This window comes from Bos indicus, chromosome X, assembly GCF_029378745.1.
Source record: "Bos indicus isolate NIAB-ARS_2022 breed Sahiwal x Tharparkar chromosome X, NIAB-ARS_B.indTharparkar_mat_pri_1.0, whole genome shotgun sequence".
Classification (NCBI taxonomy): domain Eukaryota; kingdom Metazoa; phylum Chordata; class Mammalia; order Artiodactyla; family Bovidae; genus Bos; species Bos indicus.
Window position 1 is genome coordinate 101,217,538 of NC_091789.1, and position 23,945 is coordinate 101,241,482.

General features: G+C 37.8%; 1 protein-coding gene across 3 annotated transcripts in view; it reads left to right on the top strand.

The window, feature by feature from the left end:
- The window catches only part of KLF8 (KLF transcription factor 8), a 347,052-nt gene that overhangs the window by 246,524 nt on the left and 76,583 nt on the right, over nucleotides 1–23,945 (top strand). The window contains exons 3-6 of one of the 3 annotated variants that reach the window (XM_070784650.1): nucleotides 5,237–5,801; nucleotides 8,346–8,451; nucleotides 9,076–9,212; nucleotides 9,845–21,556. In XM_070784650.1, the coding sequence (XP_070640751.1) occupies nucleotides 5,237–5,801; nucleotides 8,346–8,451; nucleotides 9,076–9,212; nucleotides 9,845–9,927 (891 nt within the window). In that variant the 3' untranslated portion in view covers nucleotides 9,928–21,556. Of the gene's footprint in view, nucleotides 1–5,236; nucleotides 5,802–8,345; nucleotides 8,452–9,075; nucleotides 9,213–9,844; nucleotides 21,557–23,945 lie in introns of those variants that run through there. The other 2 variants (XM_070784651.1, XM_070784649.1) reach the window with 2 other exon arrangements.

Below are 23,945 nucleotides of genomic sequence, written 5' to 3' on the forward strand. Positions count from 1 at the left end.
CTCGCCTGCAGAGTTTCTGTTGAAAGATCAGCTGTTAGCCTTATAGGGGTCCCCTTGTGTGTTATTTGTTGGTTTTCCCTTGCTGCTTTTAATATTTGTTCTTTGTGTTTAATTTTTGTTAGTTTGGTTAATATGTGTCTTGGTGTATTTCTCCTGGGTTTATCCTGTATGGGACTCTCTTGGGTTACTGGACTTGGGTGGCTATTTCCTCTCCCATGTTAAGGATGCTTTTGACTATAATCTCCTCAAATATTTTCTCACACCCTTTCTTTTTGTCTACTTCTTCTGAGACCCCTATAATTCAAATGTTGGTGCATTTAATGTTGTCCCAGCAGTCTCTGAGACTGTATCTATTTCTTTTTATTATGTTTTCTTTATTATGCTCTGTTTCAGTTATTTCCACCCTTTTATCCTCGAGCTCACTTATCTGTTCTTCTGCCTCAGTTTTTCTGGTATTGGTTCCCTCTAGTGTATTTTTAATCTCAGTTACTGTGTTATTTGGGTTTCCCGGGTGGCACTAATGGTAAAAAACCCGCTTGCCAAAGCAGGAGATGTAAGATACATGGGTTTGATCCCTGAGTCAGGAAGATCCCCTGGAGGAGGGCATGACAGTCAACTCCAATATTTTTGCCTGGAGAATCCCATGAACAGATGGAGCCTGGCAGGCTACAGTCCATAGGGTCACAAAAATTTCAGCCATGACTGAAGTGACCTAGCATGCAAGCATGGGTTTTGTTGTTCATTGCTGATTCTCTATTCTTTAATTCTTCTAGGTCCTTGTTAAACATTTCTTTTTATCTTGTCAATCTATGCCTCCAGTATGTTTATCTGTGCCTCCATTTTATTTCTAACATTTCACATGATCTTTACTATCATTACTCTGAATTATTTTCCAGGTAAATTGCCTATTTCCTCTTCATTTGTTTGGTAACATGGCTTTTTACCCTGTTTATTCATCTATTGCATGTTTCTCTGTCTTTCATGTTTTTCAGTTTACTGTGTTGGGGGTCTCCTTTCTGCAGGGTAGAAAGTCTTACTTCCTCTTAATGGAGTCTGCCCTCTTTGGGTTGGATTGGACTAGTGCCTTGTGAAGGTTTCCTGGTTGGAGGGACTTGTACTGTATTCTGGTGGATGTAGCTGGATCTTGCCTCTCTGAGAGGCACTGCCTATGTCCAGTAGTGTGTTTTGGTGTGTCTATTGGCTTGGTATGACTTTGGGTAGCTTTTCTGCTAATAAGCAGGTTTGTGTTTCTGTTTTGCTAAAAGTTTGATGTGAGGCATCTGGTACTGGAGCTTGTTGGCTTTTGAGTGGGACTTGATCTTAGTGTTGAGACAGGCTTTGGGGAGAGCTCTCACCCATTAATGTTTCATGGGATCAAGATTTCCTGGTGGTCTAAAGTTCTGGACTTGGTTATCCCATCTCAGTTGTTCCGGGCTGACTGCTTACTTTAGCACCAAGACATTATAGGCCACACAGCATAGAAGACAAAACCCCAAGTCTGATGTGCAAAGCAATGCTCAAAACAACCAAGAATACCCAAAGAAACTCAAATACATGCAAAGAGAAGTGAATGAGGAAAAATAGGGGGAAAAAAAGGATAAAAATGATCAAAAAAGAAGAGAGCAATCAAGCCAATAAACAAACGTCTAAATGAAAATGAATACTAAAAACTACACTAGCAAATATACAAAATAAAAAGCATGGAAAAATGCAAAATAACTTGAGTACTGTAAAAATAGAAAAAAATTAATGTGAATTTATTTAAAAATAAGATGCTTTGAAAAAGAAAATACTAGATTATAAAAAATAAACATAAAATGAATAATAAAGAAAAAACAACATTAGAACAATAAGAAAGAGAGAAAAAAGAGAAGAAACATATGGAGAATGGTAGTAAGAAAACTGTCCTTGTGATTCCTCTGTTTTCTTCTCTACACAGTGTGCTCCAGTCAATTTGCCTACTCAGAAAATCCTCCCGATATTTCTAGAAAGGTCTCTGCACCTGTGGTGGTCAGTGTGAGGTCAGCTCAGACTCAAATCTTGCCCTATTCAAGCTTTCACTTGTTCCCAAAATCCACAGTTGCCCCTAAAGCCTACAGGCATGTGTGCTAAGTTGCTTTAGTCGTATCCAACTCTTTATGACCCTGTGGACTATAGCCTGCCAGGCTTCTGTGTCCATGGGATTCTCCAGGTAAGAATCCTGGAGTGGGTTACTATGCCCTCCTTCAGGGGATCTTCCAACCCAGAGATTAAATCTGTGGCTCCTGCGTTGCAGACAGATTCTTTACTGCTGAGCATGGGGGAAGCGCCTAAAGGCCACAGTCTCAGGCTAATTGGGAAATTTAATCTGCTGTACCTGTGGCTGCCAGAGCAATTTCCCCTTCTCTCCTTTGCCCAAGTGGCCCCTGGTACTTTGCCTTTGTTTTAGGCCCACCTCTGCTTGTAGGCTGTCCTCTGGTATCTGTTCTCTGCCCAGACACAAGGGGTGAAAGTGGAAGCTTATTAGGGCTTACTTCCTCAGTTGGGCTGGGGAGAGGAAGGGGTACAGCAGACACAGTGTGGGCGGTGCCTGCTGTGGCCAAGACCTGCAGGACGTCACCACAGTCTGAGGCAGATCATGTACTTCCCCACAGGAGTTGGCCTTGCATTGTGGGTCCCTCAGCAGAGCCAAGCAATTCAGGCCCCAGGAAGATGTGGTCAGCGACCCGTGCCTGCTTTTAGCTTGACCCCAGCTTGAGCCTGGGGTCAAGAGCGTAGTGGCCTGTGTCTTCCACCTCTGGCACTTGTGCCAGCTCTTCTACCTTTGGATTCTCAGACCTCAGCCAGCTCATCCCCCTAATGAATTCACAAATGCAGGGTCCTGTCACAAATGTAGGACTTAGAATATTCTTGCCACAGTGACCTCTTGCCTCTCTGTGAGGCCCAGGCTTTTCCCTGGACTCCCTCAGCTGTGTTACACTAGCCCCCTCTGAGTATCTTCACGGCAGTCAACCCCAATCCTCTCCCTGGGGTCCAATCCCAGAAGCCTGAGTTTCAGCACCTAGCCCTCACTCTCTGCAGGTGTGGGTGTGTGAGCAGCTTCTTGACTGGGAAATGCTGTTCAGCAACTATCTCCGTGGTGAATTTTTTCCATTTTGCCTTCTGAGCACCTGTTGCTATGTTCCTCTCTGAGGTTGTAAAGTTCCCCCCTGATCCTACCCATAAAGGTGTTTCCAGGTGTGCAGAAACTTTGCTCCTTCATGACTCCCTCCCAAAGGCACAGATCCCCATCCCGAAATCCTTTGTCTCTTCTTTTTATCTTTTGCCCTACTTCATTCCTTGAAGATTGGCTTGCCTTTTAAGTCTGGGTTCTTCTGCCAGCTTTCAGCAGGTGTTCTGTAGGAGTTGTTCCACATGCAGATGATTTTTTGAGGTATTTGTAGGAGGTGAAGGCAATCTCCCCATCTTATTTGTCCACCATCTTGAAAGTCTCCCTCATACAGTATCCTTTTGCACTTATTTCACTCTAGGACCCTCCAAGTTGCTGCAAATGACAGAATTTCATTCTTTATGACTGAATACTCTTCCATTGTGTGTGTGTGTGTGTGTGTGTGTTTGTGTGTGTACCACATCTTCTTTATCTATTTGTCTATTGGTGGACACTTGGGTGACTTCCATATTTTTGCTACTATAAATAGTGCTGCTCTGAACACTGGGGCACACATATCTCTTCAAGTCAGTGTTTTCTTTTTATTGCTTTTTCTAGATATATACCCAGGAGTGGAATTGCTAGATCATATAATAATTCTATTGTTTATTTTTTGAGGAATCTCCATATTGTTTTCCATGGTGGCTGTACCAATTTATGTTCCCATCAACAGTGTAAAAGTTTTCCCTTTTATCCACATCCTCTCCAACATTTTTTATTTGTAGACTTTTTTATGTTATCCATTCTGACAGATGTGAGGTGATAACTTGTTTTTATTTGCATTTCTCTAACAATTAAAAATGTTGGACATCTTTTCATGTGACTATTGGACATCTGTATGTCTTCTTTGAAAAAATGTCTCTTCAAGTCTTCTACCCATTTTTTAATTAAGCATATCTTTGACCTTTGAATTCATGGAACTCTTAGAAAAATTGCAATTAGTTTGAGGTTTAATGTTGTTTTATATATTGCTTATAAAGCAATGGAGCTTCCCAGGTGGCACTAGTGGTAAAGAACCCACCTGCAAATGCAGGAGACATGAGAGTCATGGATTCGATCACTGAGTCAGGAAGATCCCCTGGAGGAGGGCATGGCAACCCATTCCAAGTTCTTGCCTGGAAAATCCCTATGGACACGGGAGATTAGTGGGCTACAGTCCATAGGGTCAGAAAGACTTGGACACAACTAAAGTGAGTTAGCACATAGCCACGCATAAAGTGATCATTTAATTAGTATTTTTTTTTAAGCCATGCCACATGGCATGCAGGGTCTCAGTTCCCTGACCAGGGACTGAACCCATGCACCCTACATTGGAAGCATGAAGTCTTAATCACTGGACTGCCAGGGAAGTCCCTTAATTATTATTTTCAAATTTAATAGTTGCACAGTTAGATTCTGTATATGATACAATTGACTGTACTGCATCATTATTCCCTAAGCATATTATTTATTGTTATACCTCTGTAGACATAAATCTCTTTCTTAGCATTTCTCTGCCAACAGAACTTCTATTAATTCTCTAAGACCCATCTAAAATATCACTTCCTCTTTGAAACCTTCCCTAATCTTCTAGACAGAAAGAGTCATTCCCTTTTATTTTTCTAAAATGCCTTGCTTGTATGTGGGCTGCATCACTTACTATGGTATGACTTTTAAGTTATTCATATTATTCTATCATTATAGTTGGTATGTTACTATGTACTTCATGGCTATACCTTATTCATTTGTGCCCTCACTGGGCTTAAAACACTACTTATAGTAGATACTCAGATGTGTTGATTCTGATTAATCTTGCAGAATTACTGTAAAGATTAAATGAAATAATATAACTGCCTTAAACAGTGCCTGGTGCTGGTACTCAATAAAGTTTCCCTCCTCTTTCCTCTTCTTTTACTTTTTCCTCTTTTTTCTTTTGCTTCATTTTTCTCAATTCCCTATATATTCTGCCCATAACAAGATAATAGAGATTTCTTTCTTTCATTGCTTACATGTCTCTTCTTCAGGGTACTAACACTTTGTACCTCTCATTTGTTTATGTATTTATTTTAGGTCACTGGCCCTGTTCAAATTAGAGATTCCCTTAAGAGAGCAGACAGAGGTAATATGACATCTCCACCACTCCTGGATGCCAACTCCATGAAGAACCCAGCATTGTTAAATGACATCAAGATTGAGCCCCCAGAAGAACTTCTGGCTAATGATTTCAACTTGCCCCAGGTGGAACCAGTTGACCTCTCCTTTCACAAACCAAAGGCTCCTCTCCAGCCTGCCAGTATGCTGCAATCTCCAATACGTTCTCCCAAGCCACAGCCTGCTTCCCAGACTCTTGTAGTGTCCACTTCAACATCAGACACAGGCAGTTCAGCAAGCATCCGTACTGTTCTGACTCCAGGCTCTATCCTGGCCTCATCTCAGGGCACTGGTGGCCATCAGATCTTACATGTGATTCACACCATCCCCTCAGTCAATCTGCCAAATAAGATGGGTAGCCTGAAGGCCATCCCAGTGGTGGTGCAGTCGCTGCCCATGGTGTATACTACTTTGCCTGCAGATGGGAACCCTGCAGCCATTACAGTCCCACTCATTGGAGGAGATGGCAAAAATGTTGGATCAGGTGAGCATCAATGTGCCCCTTTGCTGAGACTTACCTACCTCAATCTATTCCCTTTTTGAATATTGTATCTCCTATTTATTTTCCAATTACTCTTGTATATAGCTTTAAGAGCAATTTTTCATAAATACTGTTTTCATCATGTTTCTTTGATGCTTACAAATGTACAATGACTCTTTTTAGCCTATGTTTCTCAAACTGTGGTATGCATATCTTTGAGTGAAATACTATATAACTTACTAGAACCTCTATATTTTGATAGTAAGTAATTTAAAATATTTTATTAAAAAGAAAAATATAATATTTGAATAATATTTTAAGATAAGACAGGAACTTCAAAAACACTTTTAAGCTTACTAAGACAACCACCCTTAGGTAGAGGATATGTTTAGTCTCTTATGCCATTGGGAATACTTTGGTAGAAAAGTTGAGCAAGTTTCTCGCCTTACATACATAGCCAGCCTTACCTCCTTGCCTCTCCCAACACTTTAGCTTTTCTCTTCTCTCCAGGTAAAATAGTCTTCTTTGAAATTTTGCCATCTCTCCTGTGTTCCACCTCATTTTGCATCTATCATCCTTCATATTATTTTTTTACATGCCTGTATCACAAGTATATGGGCATTCTTCCCAACTAAATTGTAAATTGCTGGAGGGCAAGACTATCTTGTTTCTTTGTGCATCTCCAGAAAGCAAAGTGGTAGATAGAAGTTATAACAAGTCATCTGATGAACAAACTCGAAATTTAATGTTACCTTTTACCTACTTTTAAAAGTAAGTTTAGAATTCAGAAAGGTATGTTTATCTCCCTTTCACCACTATCCACCAGCCACCCAGTCCCCTTCCTAGAGGAATATCTAATTTGTAATGGGACACGATGGAAGAAAATTATATAGCCTTTTGAAGTGATTCAAGATATTTAGCTTCACCACATCTATAGAATTACAATAAGTTTTAGATGTTCAGCTTTAGGAAAGGCTTTGAGAAATTGGATTATAGTCAGAGGATAAAGATTAAGATGGTGAGAGGACTCAAACTCATGTCAGAGAGGAGCTGATAAATGTTTAGCATTAATTAATAAGACCAAATGGGAGATATGTGGGTAGAAATGACTAGGAACCAGATTTCAGCTCAATGTAAAACAAACAAACAAACAAAATCTTTCTCAGAGTTTTCTACCTTTGAGATTCAATACCTTATTATCACTCCATCACTAAATGTATGATAATAAAGAACATACCAAGCATCAAATTGCTGAGACTCTGTCATGTTCTTCTGAATAAAAATGCTATTATCGACTAGTGGTTAATTGTGGTAATGATAAGTGTTTGTAACAATCTTGTGTCTGACATCTCTTAAGGGGGGAAAATATGGTTATCAATTCTCATGTAGAAAGAGAGCCAAATAAAAATGGTAAATTAATTTTTTTTGTGAGAATATGATGATATTAAGCCAGTTTGGATGGTTTTGATGAGTTTTGAATTGCCCCATAATAACCATCAGAACTATTTTAAATAAACAGAATGCATTTTAAAAGTGTTGTCATTTCAAGCTAAGACCATTAGCACTGTGGTCTCTAAAATGCTATGCTTACACTTTGATTGGGGGCAAAAAGGGATGTTGCAGAAAATATTTGCAGCATAAAAAGAAAGCATCAAATTTTTATTTGTATTTTCTTACCCTTTACATGTTATTTTATTTATTTTCCATAATCTACACATAAGTTTAGGATATAGGTATATTTAGATCATAAACACAGATACACATTCAGAGACACAGACACAGGTGCATACTTACAATGTTTTAGTGAATTATATACAATGTATGGAGATGACTGCACTAAACAAGTACTCCCCACACTCAACTTTGTTGCCATCCTTAAGTTTCTTCTGTATAGAAATTTTGAACATTTCACTAGATCTGAAAGATGGCTGACCACCTGACTAAGTTTTGTTAGGGATCAGAGACACCAGTGTTTGACAATAAATACTTGAGGGCTTCTGCCAACATAGTTGAAAGGGAAGGATGGTAATATATATCAAGCACCTACTCAACACCCATTATGTGTCTCATCTCAATGACTCATTTTCATTTAGGAACACAAAAGCCAAAGGAGATGTTCTCACCTCTGACATGAACCTAGACATTGATCTGAGGACAGCTAGAGAACTATTTAGAGTTTGATTAAACAAACACACATTGAACCTGACTTTTCAGGAGACCCTGTCTTGGGAGCTGGAGATAGAGTTGAATCATACTCAGACCATATCCTAGAGAAACCCACCATCTCACTGTCTTAGAGAAGCTCATTCTAGTGAAAATGCTCCAGAAAGCTCCTTTCTACACTTCCCTCAAAGGAATTTCTGTATCCTGCTATGCTAAAATTTTAAATGTTTTTTCTCTTCTTTTCATACAAATATACTTCTTTCATTTTTGCTTTTCTTTATTTCTCTATCTTGCTGCTACTTCTAATATTGGCCAAACTGGGAATCCTGAAATGATTAGACTCGTATATTTGTAGCCCACAATGCTCTTTTTATTTGCTTTTAGTTAAAGTTGAACCCACCTCTCTATCTCCACTGGAGATCCCAAGTGACAATGAGGAGAATGCAATTGAGAGTGGATCCTTACAGGGTATTCAAGGACTACAGCAAGAGTAAGTACTTTTATCTCTACTTCAGGTTATTTTCTGTATACATGTGTGTGTCTGTGGTAGCAGTGGAACAGATTCTCAGACACAGTAGTAAGAATTTGAGGACAACAAAATATAGATAAACTGCTTTTTCAGTGAAGGTGTGCTTGTATGCACACATGTGCATGGACATGGATGTTATGACACAGTAATGTTCTAATTGTAGATCATTGATTTTTACCCTTGAAAAATGTACAAATTTCCTATGAAGTACAATTGCATTCTGTTTCTTTCTGTAAGTTTAAAGCAACCTTATCACTGGTTTGCATTTTAGCAACCATGTTGGATGAAAAATACATTTATTTAAACCTAGGAATGAGGCTTATTAGAATGAAATGCTCACACAGTTTGGGAACAGAAACCACCCAAAGAAATATTACCACCTTCTGGGACCTACATTTACTCAGCATAATGGCCTAGTTGAGGGAATTGCTTGAACTATTTCAATTATTCCTTCTGGGAGGCAGGGCTGATATTAAATTTGAATAAATTAAATTCATGTAAGAGGGGATCCCGTTATACATAAATTCACTTATTAGCCTCCACTTTAAAATCATTATTTGGCCCTATCTCTCTTTCTTTGCTCAGACCAGCAGCAATGACACAAATGCAAGAAGAGTCCCTTGACTTGAAGAGAAGACGGATTCACCAATGTGACTTTGCAGGATGCAGCAAAGTGTACACCAAAAGCTCTCACCTGAAAGCCCACCGCAGAATCCATACAGGTCTGCCCACCTCCACCTTAACTACCCCCTGCCACACGCACACCAAATCTCTGAGAGAAAGGAAGAGAAGAAAGTCCTAAAACAAAGTTTGATCTATTTATACTTATGGGCACAGGTTCCATTCATGGCTTTTACCCCTATGTCTTGTTTCTACTCTACAGTAGCTGTCATGAAACCAGCCTAAGAAAACATAAACCTGGTGTCTTCTGAATAGTTAAGGTCCCCATTGAGCCCCTGTAGGTCTTTCTAATTGGGAAGTCTTAACATTTATGCAGAGATAAAGGCAGATAAGATTCCCTCCCTTGTGACCATCCCCACAAGTTTTACTGAGTATTGAAAAGCACAGTGAAATTAAAGCAGGCTTTTTGAGCTCAGCACCATCCACTAACCTACAACATACCTTTGTTCTCATTGGAACACAGGTGCCCATAAGCAAGAATAAGTAAAGCAGACCTTGGGGGCTGAGAGTTAAGGCTAAGGGAGTGAGCAAATGGTCCCATTTGAAGAACTATCACTCAACTCTAAATAAGTATTACCAAATCTCCCAAATTAAAAATTTAAGATTTTTTTTATGTGTAACATCCTAGATTTCAATTTTGTCTTCTAATTAAATGAATTGTATAATACCATAGATTCAAAGAAACCTGCCTGTGGGCCAGAAGTAGCTTTTCAGTCATCAGTTTGTATCCTCTTCTTGAAGACTCTTCATCCCTAATCATCTCCAACTCAGAAGTGAGACTTGGACACTCTGGACAAGGAAGGGACCCTCTTTTCTTGTAAACATATGCTGTATTACAGTTTATATAGGAGAGCCTAGCCTTAGTTAATGTGCCCTAAGGCTGTTAATCGGAGAAGGCAATGGCACCCCACTCCAGTACTCTTGCCTGGAAAATCCCATGGACGGAAGAGCCTGGTAGACTGAAGTCCATGGGGTCGCTATGAGTCGGACACGACTGTATAACTTTCAAGTAGACAACCTGAGCGACTGCACTTTCACTTTTCACTTTCATGCATTGGAGAAGGAAATGGAAAGCCACTCCAGTGTTCTTGCCTGGAAAATCCCAGGGACGGGGGAGCCTGGTGGGCTGCCATCTCTGGGGTCGCACAGAGTCGGACACGACTGAAGCAACTTAGCAGCAAGGCTGTTAATAGGTGACTAATTTTTAGACTGCATTGTCCCAATATTTCTATAACACTCTTATTTGTTGATGTTTTATTTGCTTCTCCTTTACCTCGGATGAAGGCTGATTCTATTGAATATGTATATTGTTTAAGTATTTGAATTTTCAACATGCAAAAGTAGATGTTAATAGTTTACTGGACTCCTAACATCAACAATTGTTTTAGTATATGGCCAAATTTGTTTTTTTCACCCCTACCTACTTCCCACTGTAAAATTCCAGACATCATATTATCTGCATCATAAATACTTTAGAATATATCTTTAAAAGGCAAAGATGTTTAAAAGTGAGCGTGACATTACTATCACACAGAAAATTTCCTTAATATCAAATTTCCACAATTGTCTAATAAGTATATTTTTTAAGTTTGTTCCAATTTGGATCTAAACAAGGCTCATATGTTGACTAGCATAATCAATATGAGGAGCTAGCTATGCTTAAATAAAGAGTGTTCTTGGTTAGAAAACAAAAGCTCTGAGATAGAAATAAGCTTGCCTTGTTCTAATAACTGACAGATATCCAGCATAGCTAGGCATATTGAGTGTAGTAGTTAGTGGTGGAAGCATTGAGGTACAAGAGTAGAAAGGGAAAAACCACTTAAGGAAGGCTACTGTAGTGATGCAGGCAAAATGAGAGCCTGACTAGAATGTTAGGACTAAATATGGAGAGAAGGAAGTACGTTGATGAGTGAGGGGACACTAATGACTCTCAGATTTCTTTTTTGGATTACTGGATAGATGGAGGTACCATTTACATGAATAGAAAGTTTGCCAAAATAATACATTTAGTAAGTAAGAAAAGCCCTCTGGAACCCAACCTTGGTAGGCAACCTGGGTATAATTTTTTTTTTTTTTTTCTGTTGCTGATATTGCACAAGTTCTTTGGAAGAGGCAGCTGAAGAAATGTCTGATTTATTGCCCTCCAAAAACTGGACTTCATTGCAAGGAGTTCCAGATATCTACCTGTCTCTGGTAGATATTCTCAGCAGAGAGCCATAAGGCTCTTATTTATCTGGATCTCTAGTATTCAGTGCAGCCCTTCGTCTCCTCCAAGCTTACAGTCATACAAAGCAAGAAATATAGACACAAAAATTTCCATTAAATATACAGTTAAGCCCCAGTTTTTTCTTAAATTATTTATTTTTAATTGAAGGATAATTACAATATTGTTTTGGTTTCTGCCATACATCAACATGGATCAGCCATAGATATATATATGTTCCCTCCCTCTTGAGACTCCCTCACGTCTCCCATTCCATCCCGCTCCTCTAGGTTGGCACAGAGCCCTGGTTTGAGTTCCCTAGGTCATAAAGCAAATTCCCACTGGCTATCTATTTCATATATGGTAGTGTATATGTTTCCATGCTACTCTCTCTATTCGTCCCACCCTCTCCTTCGTATGCCTCCCTGTGTCCATAAGTCTGTTCTCTATGTCTGTATCTCCATTGCTGCCCTGCAAATAGGTTTATCAGTACCATCTTTCCAGATTCCATATATATGTATTAATATATGATATTTGTTTTTCTGACTTGCTTCACTCTGTATAATAGGCTTGAGGTTCATCAACCTCATTAGCACTGACTCAAATGCATTCTCTTTATGGCTGAGTAATATTCCATCATATATATGTACCGCAGCTTCTTCATCTGTTCATCTGTCAATGGACATCTAGGTTTCTTCCATGTCCTAGTTATTGTAAATAGTCCTGCAATGAGCATTGGGGTACATGTCTCTTTTTCAATTATGGTTTTCTCAGGATATATGCCCAGTAGTGTATTTTTAGTGTTATATGGTAGTTTTATTCCTAGTTTATAAAGGAATCTCAATATTGTTCTCCACAGTGTATCAGTTTTATTCTCACCAACAGTGTGAGAGGGTTGTCCTTTAATCCAACCGTCTCCAACATTTATTGTTTATAGATTTTTTTGATGATAGCCATTCTGACCGGTGTGAGGTGATATCTCACTGTAGTTTTGATTTGCATTTCTCTAATAATGAGTGAAATTGAGCATCTTTTCATGTGTTTATTAGCTATCTGTATATCTTCTTTGGAGGAATGTCTGTTTAGGTCTTTTGCCCACTATTTGACTAAGCAGTTTGTTTTTCTAGTATTGAGTAGTATGAACTGCTTGTATATTTTGGAAATTAATCTTTTGTCAGTTGTTTTATTTGCTATTATTTTCTCCCATTCTGAGGGCTGCCTTTTCACCTTGTTTATAGTTTCCTTTACTGTGAAAAAGCTTTTAAGTTTAATTAGGTCACACGTGTTTATTTTTGTTTTTATTTCTATTACTCTGGGAGGTGGGTCATAGAGGATCTTCTTGTGATTTATGACATACAATGTTCTGCCTATGTTTTCCTTCAAGAGATTTATAGTTTCTGGTCTTATATTTAGGTCTTTAATCCATTTTTAGTTTATCTTTGTGTATGGTGTTAGGAAGTATTCTAATTTCATTCTTTTCCATGTAGCTGTCCAGTTTTCCCAGCACCACCTATTGAAGAGACTATCTTTAACCCATTGTACATTCTTTTTTTTTTTTTTTTTAAGAAAATGTCAGTTTGAGAACTGAAAAAAAAGATATACAGTAGGAGGACATGAACCTCATGAATGTCATCATTTGAGATAATGTTTTAAAGCATAATGTCTGTAATAATAGCCCAATAGTTACCATTAATTTCTTGCACGTTAGGGAAAATTCTATGTCAAGTTCTGTCTCAAAGGAGGAAAATCAACTACATTTAAAGCAATAAAACAATGAAATGGAAAATTTTAAAAAATAAAATAAATAAAATAAAATTTATTTATTTATTTTAATTAGAGGAAAATTATTTTGTAATATTTCGATGGTTTTTGCCATATATCAACATGAATCAGCCATAGTTATACATATGTCCCCCATATCCTGAACCTTCTTCCCAGCTCCCTCCCCACCCTGTCCCTCTGGGTTGCCCTAGAATACCAGCTTTGTGTGCCCTGCTTCATGCATTGAACTTGTACTGGCCATCTGTTTTACATAAGGTAATGTAAATGTTTCAATGCTATTGTCTCAAATCATCCCACCCTCAACTTCTCCCACTGAATCCAAAAGTCTGTACTTTTCATCTGTGTCTCCTTTCCTGTCCTGCATGTAGGATCATTGGTACTGTCTTTCTAAATTTTATATATACATATGTGTGTGTGTGTGTGTGTGTTAATATATAGTATTTGTCTTTCTCTTTCTGTCTTACTTCACTCTGTATAATAAGCATCAGCTTCATCCACCTCATTAGAACTGACTCAAATGCATTACTTTTTATATTAACATTCTATTGTGTATATGCACCAGATTCCTTATCCATTCATCTGCCTATGGATATCTAAGTTGCTTCCATGTCTTAGCAATTGTAAATAGTGCTGTAATGAACATTGGGGCACATGTGTCTCTTTCAATTCTGGTTTCCTCAGTGGGATTGCTGGTTCATATGGCAGTTCTAGTCTCAGTTTTTTAAGGAATCTCCACATTGTTCTCCATATTGGCTGTACCAGTTTGCATTCCCACCAACAGCATAAGTGGGTTCCCTTTTCTCCACACCATCTCCAGCATTTATTTTTTGTAGACTTTTTTTTAATTTAATTTTTTTTGATGGTGGCCATTCTGACTGGCATGAGATGATACTCATTGTGGTTTTGATGTGCATTTCTCTAATAATAAGTGATGTTGAATATCATTTCATGTGTTTATTAGCCATCTGTATGTCTCCTTTGGAGAAATGTCTGTTTAGGTCTTTTTCCCACTTTTTGATTGAATTGTTTGTTTTTCTCGTATTGAGCTTCATGAACTGCTTGTATATTTTAGAGATTAATTCTTTGTCAGTTGTTTCATTTGCTATTATTTTCTCCCATTCTGAGGGCAGTCTTTCCACCATGCATATAGTTTCCTTCATTGTGCAAAAGCTTTTAAGTTTAATTAGGTCCCATTTTTTTACTTTTTTAATATAAATTTCCATTTCTCTGGGAGTTGGGTCATAGAGGATCTTGCTGTGATTTGTGTCAGAGAGTATTCTGCGTATATTTTCCTCTAAAATATTTATAGTTTCTGGTCTTACATTTAGGTATTTAATCCATTTTGAGTTTATTTTTCTTTGTGGTATCAGAAAGTGTTCTAATTTCATTCTTTTATACATATTTAACCAATTTTCCCAGCACCACTTGATGATGGTCTTTTCTCCATTGTATATTTTTGCTTCCTTTGTCAAAGATAAGGTATCCAAAAAAAAAAGATAACGTATCCATAGATTTGTGGATTTATCTCTGGGCTTTCTATTTTATTCCATTTATTCTATATTTTTGTCTTTGTGCTAGTACCATACTCTCCTGATGACTGTAGCTTTGTAGTATATTCTGAAGTCAGGAAGATTGATTTCTCCACTTCCATTCATCTTTCAAAAGATTGTTCTAGCTATGCAAGGTCTTTTGTATTTCCATACAAATTGTGAAATTATTTGTTCCAGTTATGCAAAAAATACCATTGATAGTTTGATAGGGATTGCATTGAATCTATAGATTGCTTTACATAGCATACTCATTTTCACTGTATTTATTCTTCCAATCCACAAACATGGTATATTTCCCCATATATTTCCATCGTCTTTGATTTCTTTCGTCAATGTTTTATGGTTTTCCATCTACAGGTCTTTTGTTTCCTTAGGTAAATTTATTCATAAGTATTTTATTCTTTTCATTGCCATGGTGAATGGAATATTTTCCATAATAATCTCTTTCTGATTTTCCATTGTTAATAAATAGAAATGCAACGGGTTTCTATGTATTAATTTTATATTCAGGGACTTTACTATATTCATTGATTAGCTCTGGTAATTTTCTGGTGGCCTCTTTTTTCTATGTAGAGGATCATGTCATCTACAAACAGTGAGTGTCTTATTTCCTCGTTTCCAATCTGGTTTCCTTTTATTTCTTTTTCATCTCTGTTTGCTCTGGCAAGGACTTCCAAAGCTATGCTGAATAGTAGTGGTGAAAGTGGGCACCCTTGTCTTGTTCCTGATTTTAGAGGAAATGCTTTCAAGCTTTTGCCATTGAAAATAATGTGTTTTTTTTGGTTGTTGTTGTTTTGGGGGGGTTTGTCGAATATGACTTTTAATCTGTTGAGATGTGGTCCTTCTGTGCCTACTTTCTGGAGAGTTTTTGTCATAAATGGGTGTTTAATTTGGTCAAAGGCTTCCTCTGTGTCTATTGGAATAAGCATATGGTTTTTATCTTTCAATTTGTTATATGGTGTATCACATTGTTTTGTGTTTACTGAAGAATTCTTGAATCCCTGGAATAAAGCCCACTCAATCATGATGTATCCTCTTTTTAATATGTTGTTGGATTCTGTTTGCTAGAATTTTGTTGAGGATTTTTGCATCTATGTACATCAATGATATTAGCCTGTAACTGTCTTTTTTGTAATATCGTTGTCTGGTTTTGGTATCAGAGTGATGGTGGCCTCATAGTTCAGGAGTTTTCCTTCCTCTGCAATTTTCTGGAAGGAAAACACGTTTCAGCAGGAAACATGTTAGTTCTTTAAATTTTTGGTAGAATTCACCAGTGAAACCATCTGGGCCTGAGCTTTTGTTTGTTAGAAGATCTTTTTTATAGTTTTGATTTCCATGTTTGTGATTGCTCTCTTCGTATTTTCTATTTCTTCCTGGTCCACTTATGGAAGGTTATACCTTTCTATGAATGTGTCCTTTTCTTCCAAGTTGGCCATTTTATCGGCATATAGTTGATCATAGTAGTCTCTTATGATCATTTGTATTTCTATGCTGTTTGTTGTAATTTCTCCATTTCCATTTCTAACTTTATTAATTTGAATCTTCTCCCTTTTTTCTTGACGAGTCTGTCTAATGATTTGTCTATTTTATTTATCTTCTCAAAGAACCTACTTTTAGTCTTATTGATCTTTGCTATAGTCTTCTCTATTTCTTTTTCATTTATTTCTGCTATTTTTTTAAAATGATTTCTTTTCTTCTATGAATTTTGGTGGGTTTTTTTGGGGGGGGTTCTTTTTCTAGTTGCTTTAAGTGTAAGATTAGTTTGTTTATTTGATGTTTCTCTTATTTCTTCAGGTAGGCTTATATTACTATGAACTTACATCTTAGCACTGCTTTTAATGAATCCCAGAGGTTTTGGGTTGTCGTGTTTTCATTATCATTTGTTTTTAGGCATATTTTGATTTCTGTTTTGATTTCTTCAGTGATCTGTTGGTTATTCATAAGCCTGTTGTTTAGCCTGCATGTGTTTGTGTTTTTTATAATTTCTTTCCTGTAGTTGATATCTAATCTTATAGCACTGTGATCAGAACAGATGCTTGAAATGCTTTCAATATTTTTTTTGAATTTACCTAGGCTTGATTTGTGGTCCAGAATGTGATATATCCTGGAGAATGTTCCATGTGCACTTGAGAAAATGGTGAAATCCATTGTTTTGGGGTGCAATGCCCTGTAGATATCAAGTAGGTCCAAATGGTCTAATGTATCATTTGAAGCTTGTGTTTCCTTGGTGATTTTCTGTTTGGATGATCTGTCCATTAGTGTCATGCAGTATTAACGTCCCCCACTATTATTGGGTTACTGTCACTTTTCCCCTAATAGTTGTTACCTGTCCAGTTTCCCCAGCAGAACTAATTGAAGAGACTATCTTTGTGCCATTGTATATTTTTGCCTCCTTTGTCATAAATAAGTTATATATCTGTGTGTGGGTTTGTCTCTGGACTTACTACCTTGTTCCACTGGTCTATATTTCTGTTTTTGTTCCAGTACCATACTGTCTCCATGACTGTAACTTTCTTATATAGCCTGAAGTCAGGAAGGTTGTTTCCTCCAGCTCCATTCTCCTTTCTCAAGATTACTTTGTCTATTTGGGGTGTTTTGTGTTTCTATACGGAGAAGGCAATGGCACCCCACTCCAGTACTCTTGCCTGGAAAAGCCCATGAGTGGAGGAGCCTGGTGGGCTGCAGTCCATGGGGTTGCTAAGAGTCGGACACGACTGAGCGACTTCACTTTCACTTTTCACTTTCATCCATTGGAGACGGAAGTGGCAACCTACTCCAGTGTTCTTGCCTGGAGAATCCCAGGGACGGGGGAGCCTGGTAGGCTGCCCTCTATGGGGTCGCACAGAGTCGGACACGACTGAAGCAACTTAGCAGCAGCAGCAGTGTTTCTATATGAATTGTGAAATTTATTTTTCTAGTTCTGTGAAAAATACCATTGGTAATTCCATAGGGGTTGCACTAAATCTGTTGATTTCATTTGGTAGTGTAGTCATACTCATAATATTGATTTTTCCAACACAGGAACATGGAATATCTCTTTGTCTGTTTATATTGTATTTGATTTCTATTATCAGTGTCTTATAGTTGTCTGTATATAGCTCTTTTGTCTCCTTAGGTAGGTTTATTCCTAGGTATTTTATTCTTTTTGTTGCAATGATAAAAGGGATTGATTTCTTAATTTCTCTTTCTGGCATTTCATTGTTAGTCTGTAGTAATGCAAGTTATTTCTGTGTATTGATTTTGTATACTGCTACTTTGCTAAATTCACTGATTAACTCTAGTAATTTTCTGAGAGTATCTTTCAGGTTTTCTAAGCATAGTATCATATTGTCTACAAGCAGTGAGACTTTTGATTCTTTTTTGATCTGGATTCCCTTTATTTCTTTTTCTCCTCTGATTGTCATGGCTTAGGACTTCCAAAATTATGTTGAATAATATTAGTGAGAGTGAGTACCCTTGTCTTCTTCCTGATCTTAGATGGAATGCTTCCCGTTTTTCACTATTGAGAATAACATTTGCTGTGGGTTTATCATATATGGCCTTTATTATGTTTAGGTAGTTCCTTCTGTGTCCATTTTTGAAGAGTTGTTATCATAAATAGGTGCTGAATGTTGTAAAAATCTTTTTCTTCTTCAATTGAGATTATCATATGCTTTTTATCTATCACTTGTTAATAGGTGTATCACATTGACTTATTTGTGTATATTGAAGATTCCTTGCATCCCTAGGATAAACCTGACTTAATCATGGCATATGATCTTTTTAAAGTGTTGTTGAATTCTGTTTGTTAGAATTTTGTTTAAGATTTTTGCATCTATGTCCATCAGTGATATTGACCTGTAATTTTCTTTTTTGTGTTTTTTTCTGGTTTTGGTATTAGGGTGACATTGGCCTCGTAGAATGAATTTGGAAGTGTTTCTTCCTCTGCAAGTTTCTGGAAGAGTTATAGGAGGATAGGGATTAGCTCTTCTCTAAACAAGGTGAAAAGACAACCCTCAGGATGGGAGAAAATAATAGCAAATGAAACAACTGACAAAGATTTAATTTCAAAATATAAAAGCAGCTCATACAAATCAATACCAGAAAAACAGAGAACCCAATCAATAAGTGGGCAATAGACCTAAGCAGACATTTCTCCAAAGACATATAGATGGTTAGTAAACACATGAAAAGATTCTCAACATCGATTTATTAGAAAAATGTGAATCAAAACTACAATGAGATATAACCTGATGCTGCTTAGAATGACTATAAAAAAATTTACAAACAATAAATGCTGGAGAGGGCGTGAATAAAAAGGAACCCTCTTACACTGTTGGTGGAATTGTAAATTGATATAGCCACTTTGCAGAACATTATGGAGATTCCTTTAAAAATTAGGAATAAAAACACCTTATGACACAACAGTTCCCATACTAGGCATATACCCTGAGGAAACCAAAACTGAAAATGACAAATGTATCCCAATGTCATAGCAGCTCTAGTCACAGTAGCTAGAACATGGAACCAACCTCGATGTTCATCAATAGATGAATAGATATAGAAGCTGTGGTACAAAGATACAATAGAATATTACTCAGCCAGAAAAAGAAACACATTTGGGTCAGACCTAACGAGGTGGATGAACCTAGAGCCTATTATACAGAGTGAAGTAAGTCAGAAAGAGAAAAACAAATATCGTATAGTAACATATATATATATGGAATCCAGAAAGATGGTACTGATGAACCTATCTGCAGAGCAGCAGTGGAGACATAGACATCAAGAATGGACTTATGGACACGACTCGGGGGAGAAAGGAAAGGGTTGAAGGTATTGAGTGAGTAACATGAAAGCATACATTATAATATGTAAAATACTCAATTGAATTTTGCTTTATGACTCTGGAAACCAAAACTGGGGTTCAGTGACAACCAACAGGGGTGGGATGGGGAGAGAGATGGAAGAGATATTCAAGTGGGAGGGGACATGGATAAACCTATGAATGATTTATGCTGATGTTTGTTAGAAACCAATGCAATACTGTAAAGAAATTATCCTTCAATTAAAAATAAATACATTTTAAAAATAGTTGTTAGCATTTGCCTTATGTACTGAGGTGCTCCTGTGTTAGGTGCATATACATTTATAACTGTTATGTCTTCAAGGATTGATCCCTTGATCACTATGTAGATCTTTCTTTGTCTCTTTTAATGGTCTTTATCTGAAAGCCTGTTTTATCTGATATGATTATTGCTATTCCCACTTTCTTTTGGTCTCTATTTGCATGAAATATCTTTTTCCAGACCCTCACTTTCAGCCTGTATGTGGCCCTAGGTTTGAGGTAGATCTCTTGTACACAGCATTTATAAGGGTCTTGTGTGTGTGTGTGTGTGTGTGTTTTAATCAGTTTGTCCATTCTTTCTCACACACTAGTAAAGTAATGCTCAAAATTCTCCAAGTCAGGCTTCAACAGTACATGAACCATGATCTTCCAGATGTTCAAGCTGCTTTTAGAAAAGGCAGAGAAATCAGAGATCAAATTGCCAACATCCATTGGATTATCAAAAAAGCAAGAGAGTCCCAGAAACACATCTATTTCTGCTTAATTGACTATGTCAAATATCAAAGCCTTTGACTGTGTGAATCACCACAAACTGTGGGAAATCTTTAAAGAGATGGGACTACCAGACCACCTAACCTGCCTCTTGAGAAATCTGTATGCAGGTCAGGAAGAAACAGTTAGAACTGGACATGGAGTGACAGACTGGTTCTAAATAGGGAAATGAGTACATCAAGGCTGTATATTGTCACCCTACTTATTTAATTTATATGCAGAGTACATCATGAGAAACGTTGGGCTGGATGAAGCACGAGCTAGAATCAAGATTGCTGGGAGAAATATCAATAACCTCAAATATGCAGATGACACCACCCTTATGGCAGAAAGCAAAGAAGAACTAAAGAGGCTCATGGTGAAAATGAAAGAGGACAGTGAAAATTTGGTTTAAAGCTCAACATTCAGAAAACTAAGAACATGGCATCTGTTCCCATCACTTCATGGGAAATAGATGGGTAAACAGTGGAAACAGTGACAGATTTTATATTTTGGGTCTCCACAATCACTGCAGATGGTGACTGCAGCCATGAAATTAAAAGACGCTTACTCCTTGGAAGGAAAGTTATGACCAACCTAGACAGCATATTAAAAAGTAGAGACATTACTTTGCCAACAAAGGTCCATCTAGTCAAGGCTATGGTTTTTCCAGTGATCATGTATGGATGTGAGAGTTGGACTATAAAGAAAACTGAGCACCAAATAATTGATGCTTTTGAACTGTGGTGTTGGAGAAGACTCTTGAGAGTCCCTTGGACCACAAAAAGATCCAACCAGTCCATCCTAAATTAAATCAGCCCTGAATGTTCATTGGAAGGACTGATGTTGAAGCTGAAACTCCAATACTTTGGCCACCTGATGTGAAGAACTGACTCATTGGAAAAGAACCTGATGCTGGGAAAGATTGAAGGCAGGAGGAGAAGGGGACAACAGAGGATGAGATAGTTGGATGGCATCACCGACTCAATGGATATGAGTTTATGTAAATTCATGAGTTGAGTTGGTAATGGACAGGGAGGCCTGACATGCTGCAGTTCCATGGGGTCACACAGAGTCAGACATGACTGAGTGACTGAACTGATCTGTCCACTCTTTGTCTTTTGGTTGAATCATTTAACCCATTTGTGTTTAGGGTAATTATTGATAACTGTAATTCCATTACCATTTATTTATTGTTTGGGGTTTATTTTTATAAACCTTTTCTGTGTTTCCTGCCTAAAGAAAATTCTTTAGCATTTATTGAAGAGCTGGTATGGTGGTGCTGATTCTATCAGCTTTTGATTGTCTGTAAAGCTTTCTATTTTTCCTTCAAATCTGAATGAGATCCTTTTTGGGTAAAGTAACCTTGGTTGTAGGTTTTTCCCTTTCATCACTTTAAATATATCCTGACATTCCTTTCTGGCCTGAAAAGTTTCTGTTGAAAGACCAGCTTTTTCTTATCCCTATGGTGATCAACTTGTATGTTATTTGTTGTTTTTCCCTTGCTGGTTTTAATATTTGTTATTTGTGTGTGTGTGTGTGTGTGTGTGTGTGTGTGTGTGTGTGTGTGTGTGTTTAGTTTGATTAATATGTGTCTTGGGTATTTCCTCCTTGTGTTTATAAAAAATGGGACTCTCTTGACTTCTTGAACTTGGGTGGCTATTTCCTTCTGAAAGGTTGTTGCTGAACCATGAAAAGACGCTGGGATTCTTGGCCTCTGGAGGAGAAGAATTCCATCTGGGGCCAGAGACGAGGCTTGATCGCTCAGAGCTTTTGTGCAATAGAGTTTTATTAAAGTCTAAAAGGGATTCAAAAAGCTTCTGACATAGACATCAGAAGGGGGCAGAAAGAGTACCCCCTTGCTAGTGTTAGTAATGGAGTTATATACTCTCCAATTAGTTATTACAATGTATCAAAATAATGTCTGGAGCTTGTGAAGACCTCACTAGACCTACTCCCATACTTTACATTTTAAGATAACAGGATTAGCCTGAAGGTTTTTTCCCCAAGACTGTCCTCAAGCAGGATACATTATTGTTGTATAATCCTAAGGAATGTAGAGGGGAAAAAAAAAAAAGTTTTTACTTTCTTCCTCCTTAAGAATTGCAGACCCCTCTCTCCTTCGGGACCCCTGGACTTCTTATCAACCTGCCTAGGAAATGACTCTCTCATTCCCCCCTTTTCTTTTAGAATTATGTTGCCAATGGAAAGGGGTGTCAATTTCATTCCATAACTACTTCCTGCTGTTGAGGGGCATGGTCCCTAAATTGTTAAGCCAACATATTCTCCTAACCCTCATATTGAGGGTCTCTGATCTAGGGGATCCAAGTAATAGTTGGAGGAGGCTGTGGCACTCATAGGAGCTTGGACAACCATTTGTAACTTAAAAGCCTTCATGAGACTAGAAACAAATCCAGTCGCAAAGTTATGGATTCAGGGAGCAAACAGCAAAAACAGAACAATCAGAATTATTGTAATTAAGATGGTTTTCCACCATGGGGGACTAGTTGCCATCTCCCAAAGTGAGGCAATTGAGGCTTCAGGAGTATCCATAGCCTCAATCATCTTGTTCATATGTTTAGTAAAATGAATAACAATAGCGCTCATATCAGGTATATATGTACAGCATTGGGTATGAATAATGGCACAAGTTCCTCTTTGTGCAGCTATCAGAATATCTAAAGCCAATCTGTTTTGTAAGACCACCTTTCTAATTTGTGCTTGTTCAGCATTAAGAGCTGAAATAGCTTTTTGAGAATCTTGTAATGCCTGTTGAGTAAAATTAGTCAAACCATCCACTTGTAGCATAACATCTGTAGTTCCCAGAGAGGGAACAAATACTGTAGCCAAATAATCATACCAGTGAAATGCAGAACTTGCCCACTGAGTTTTAAAGTGTGGTAAATTAGCAGGCTTTTTTGGGGAAACCCTGAAAATATAAAGCCATGAGTAAAAGCTAGACCTAGGGTGCATCTCCCTATCCAACCAGGGGGAAGCCATGCCCATAGGTAAGAGCCACATATTCAGTAGGTCCCATTTGGAGCAAGTCAGCATGACTGAGATATCCAGTCCCAATCAGTGCCTGGCCAGACAAAGGGAGGACCTGAATTGGGGTGGGAAAACACGGGAATGATTACACTGTATATTTCCTGAGGCAGAAATCCCAAGTATTTCCAATCATTATAATTAAGTTGTTGACTAAGTTCTGGGGGTGGCTCTATTTGCTCCCAGCATATAGGGGCAGTAGATATTAGATGTCTTTTTTCGGGAGTTAACCATATAACCCCATCCCGTATTTGATAAACATCAGGTATAAAAAAAAAAAAAACCATTAAATCTAGACCCATTTACCTTATGTGTAATGAAATAGTCATTAAACTGAGACAATGTATAATCAAAATTAAAAGTCACGTTATGTCCATAGTTAAAGTACAATGTGTTGCACCAGTCCATCTTAGGGTTGTTAGATATCATCAGTTTAAGAAGAGGCATCTCATGAGATTGTTGTTGAAGGTATTTGCAGACTTGGAGAAGGTCTTTTCCTTGAAGTGGAGATGTCCACCATGGGAAGCCTTCCACTGATGAAGAGGGGAGCACTCGCAGACCCAGCAGTTAGACCAATTGTGGAATGCAGCGTAGGAGTGAGCCCAGGACAGGAAGGCAT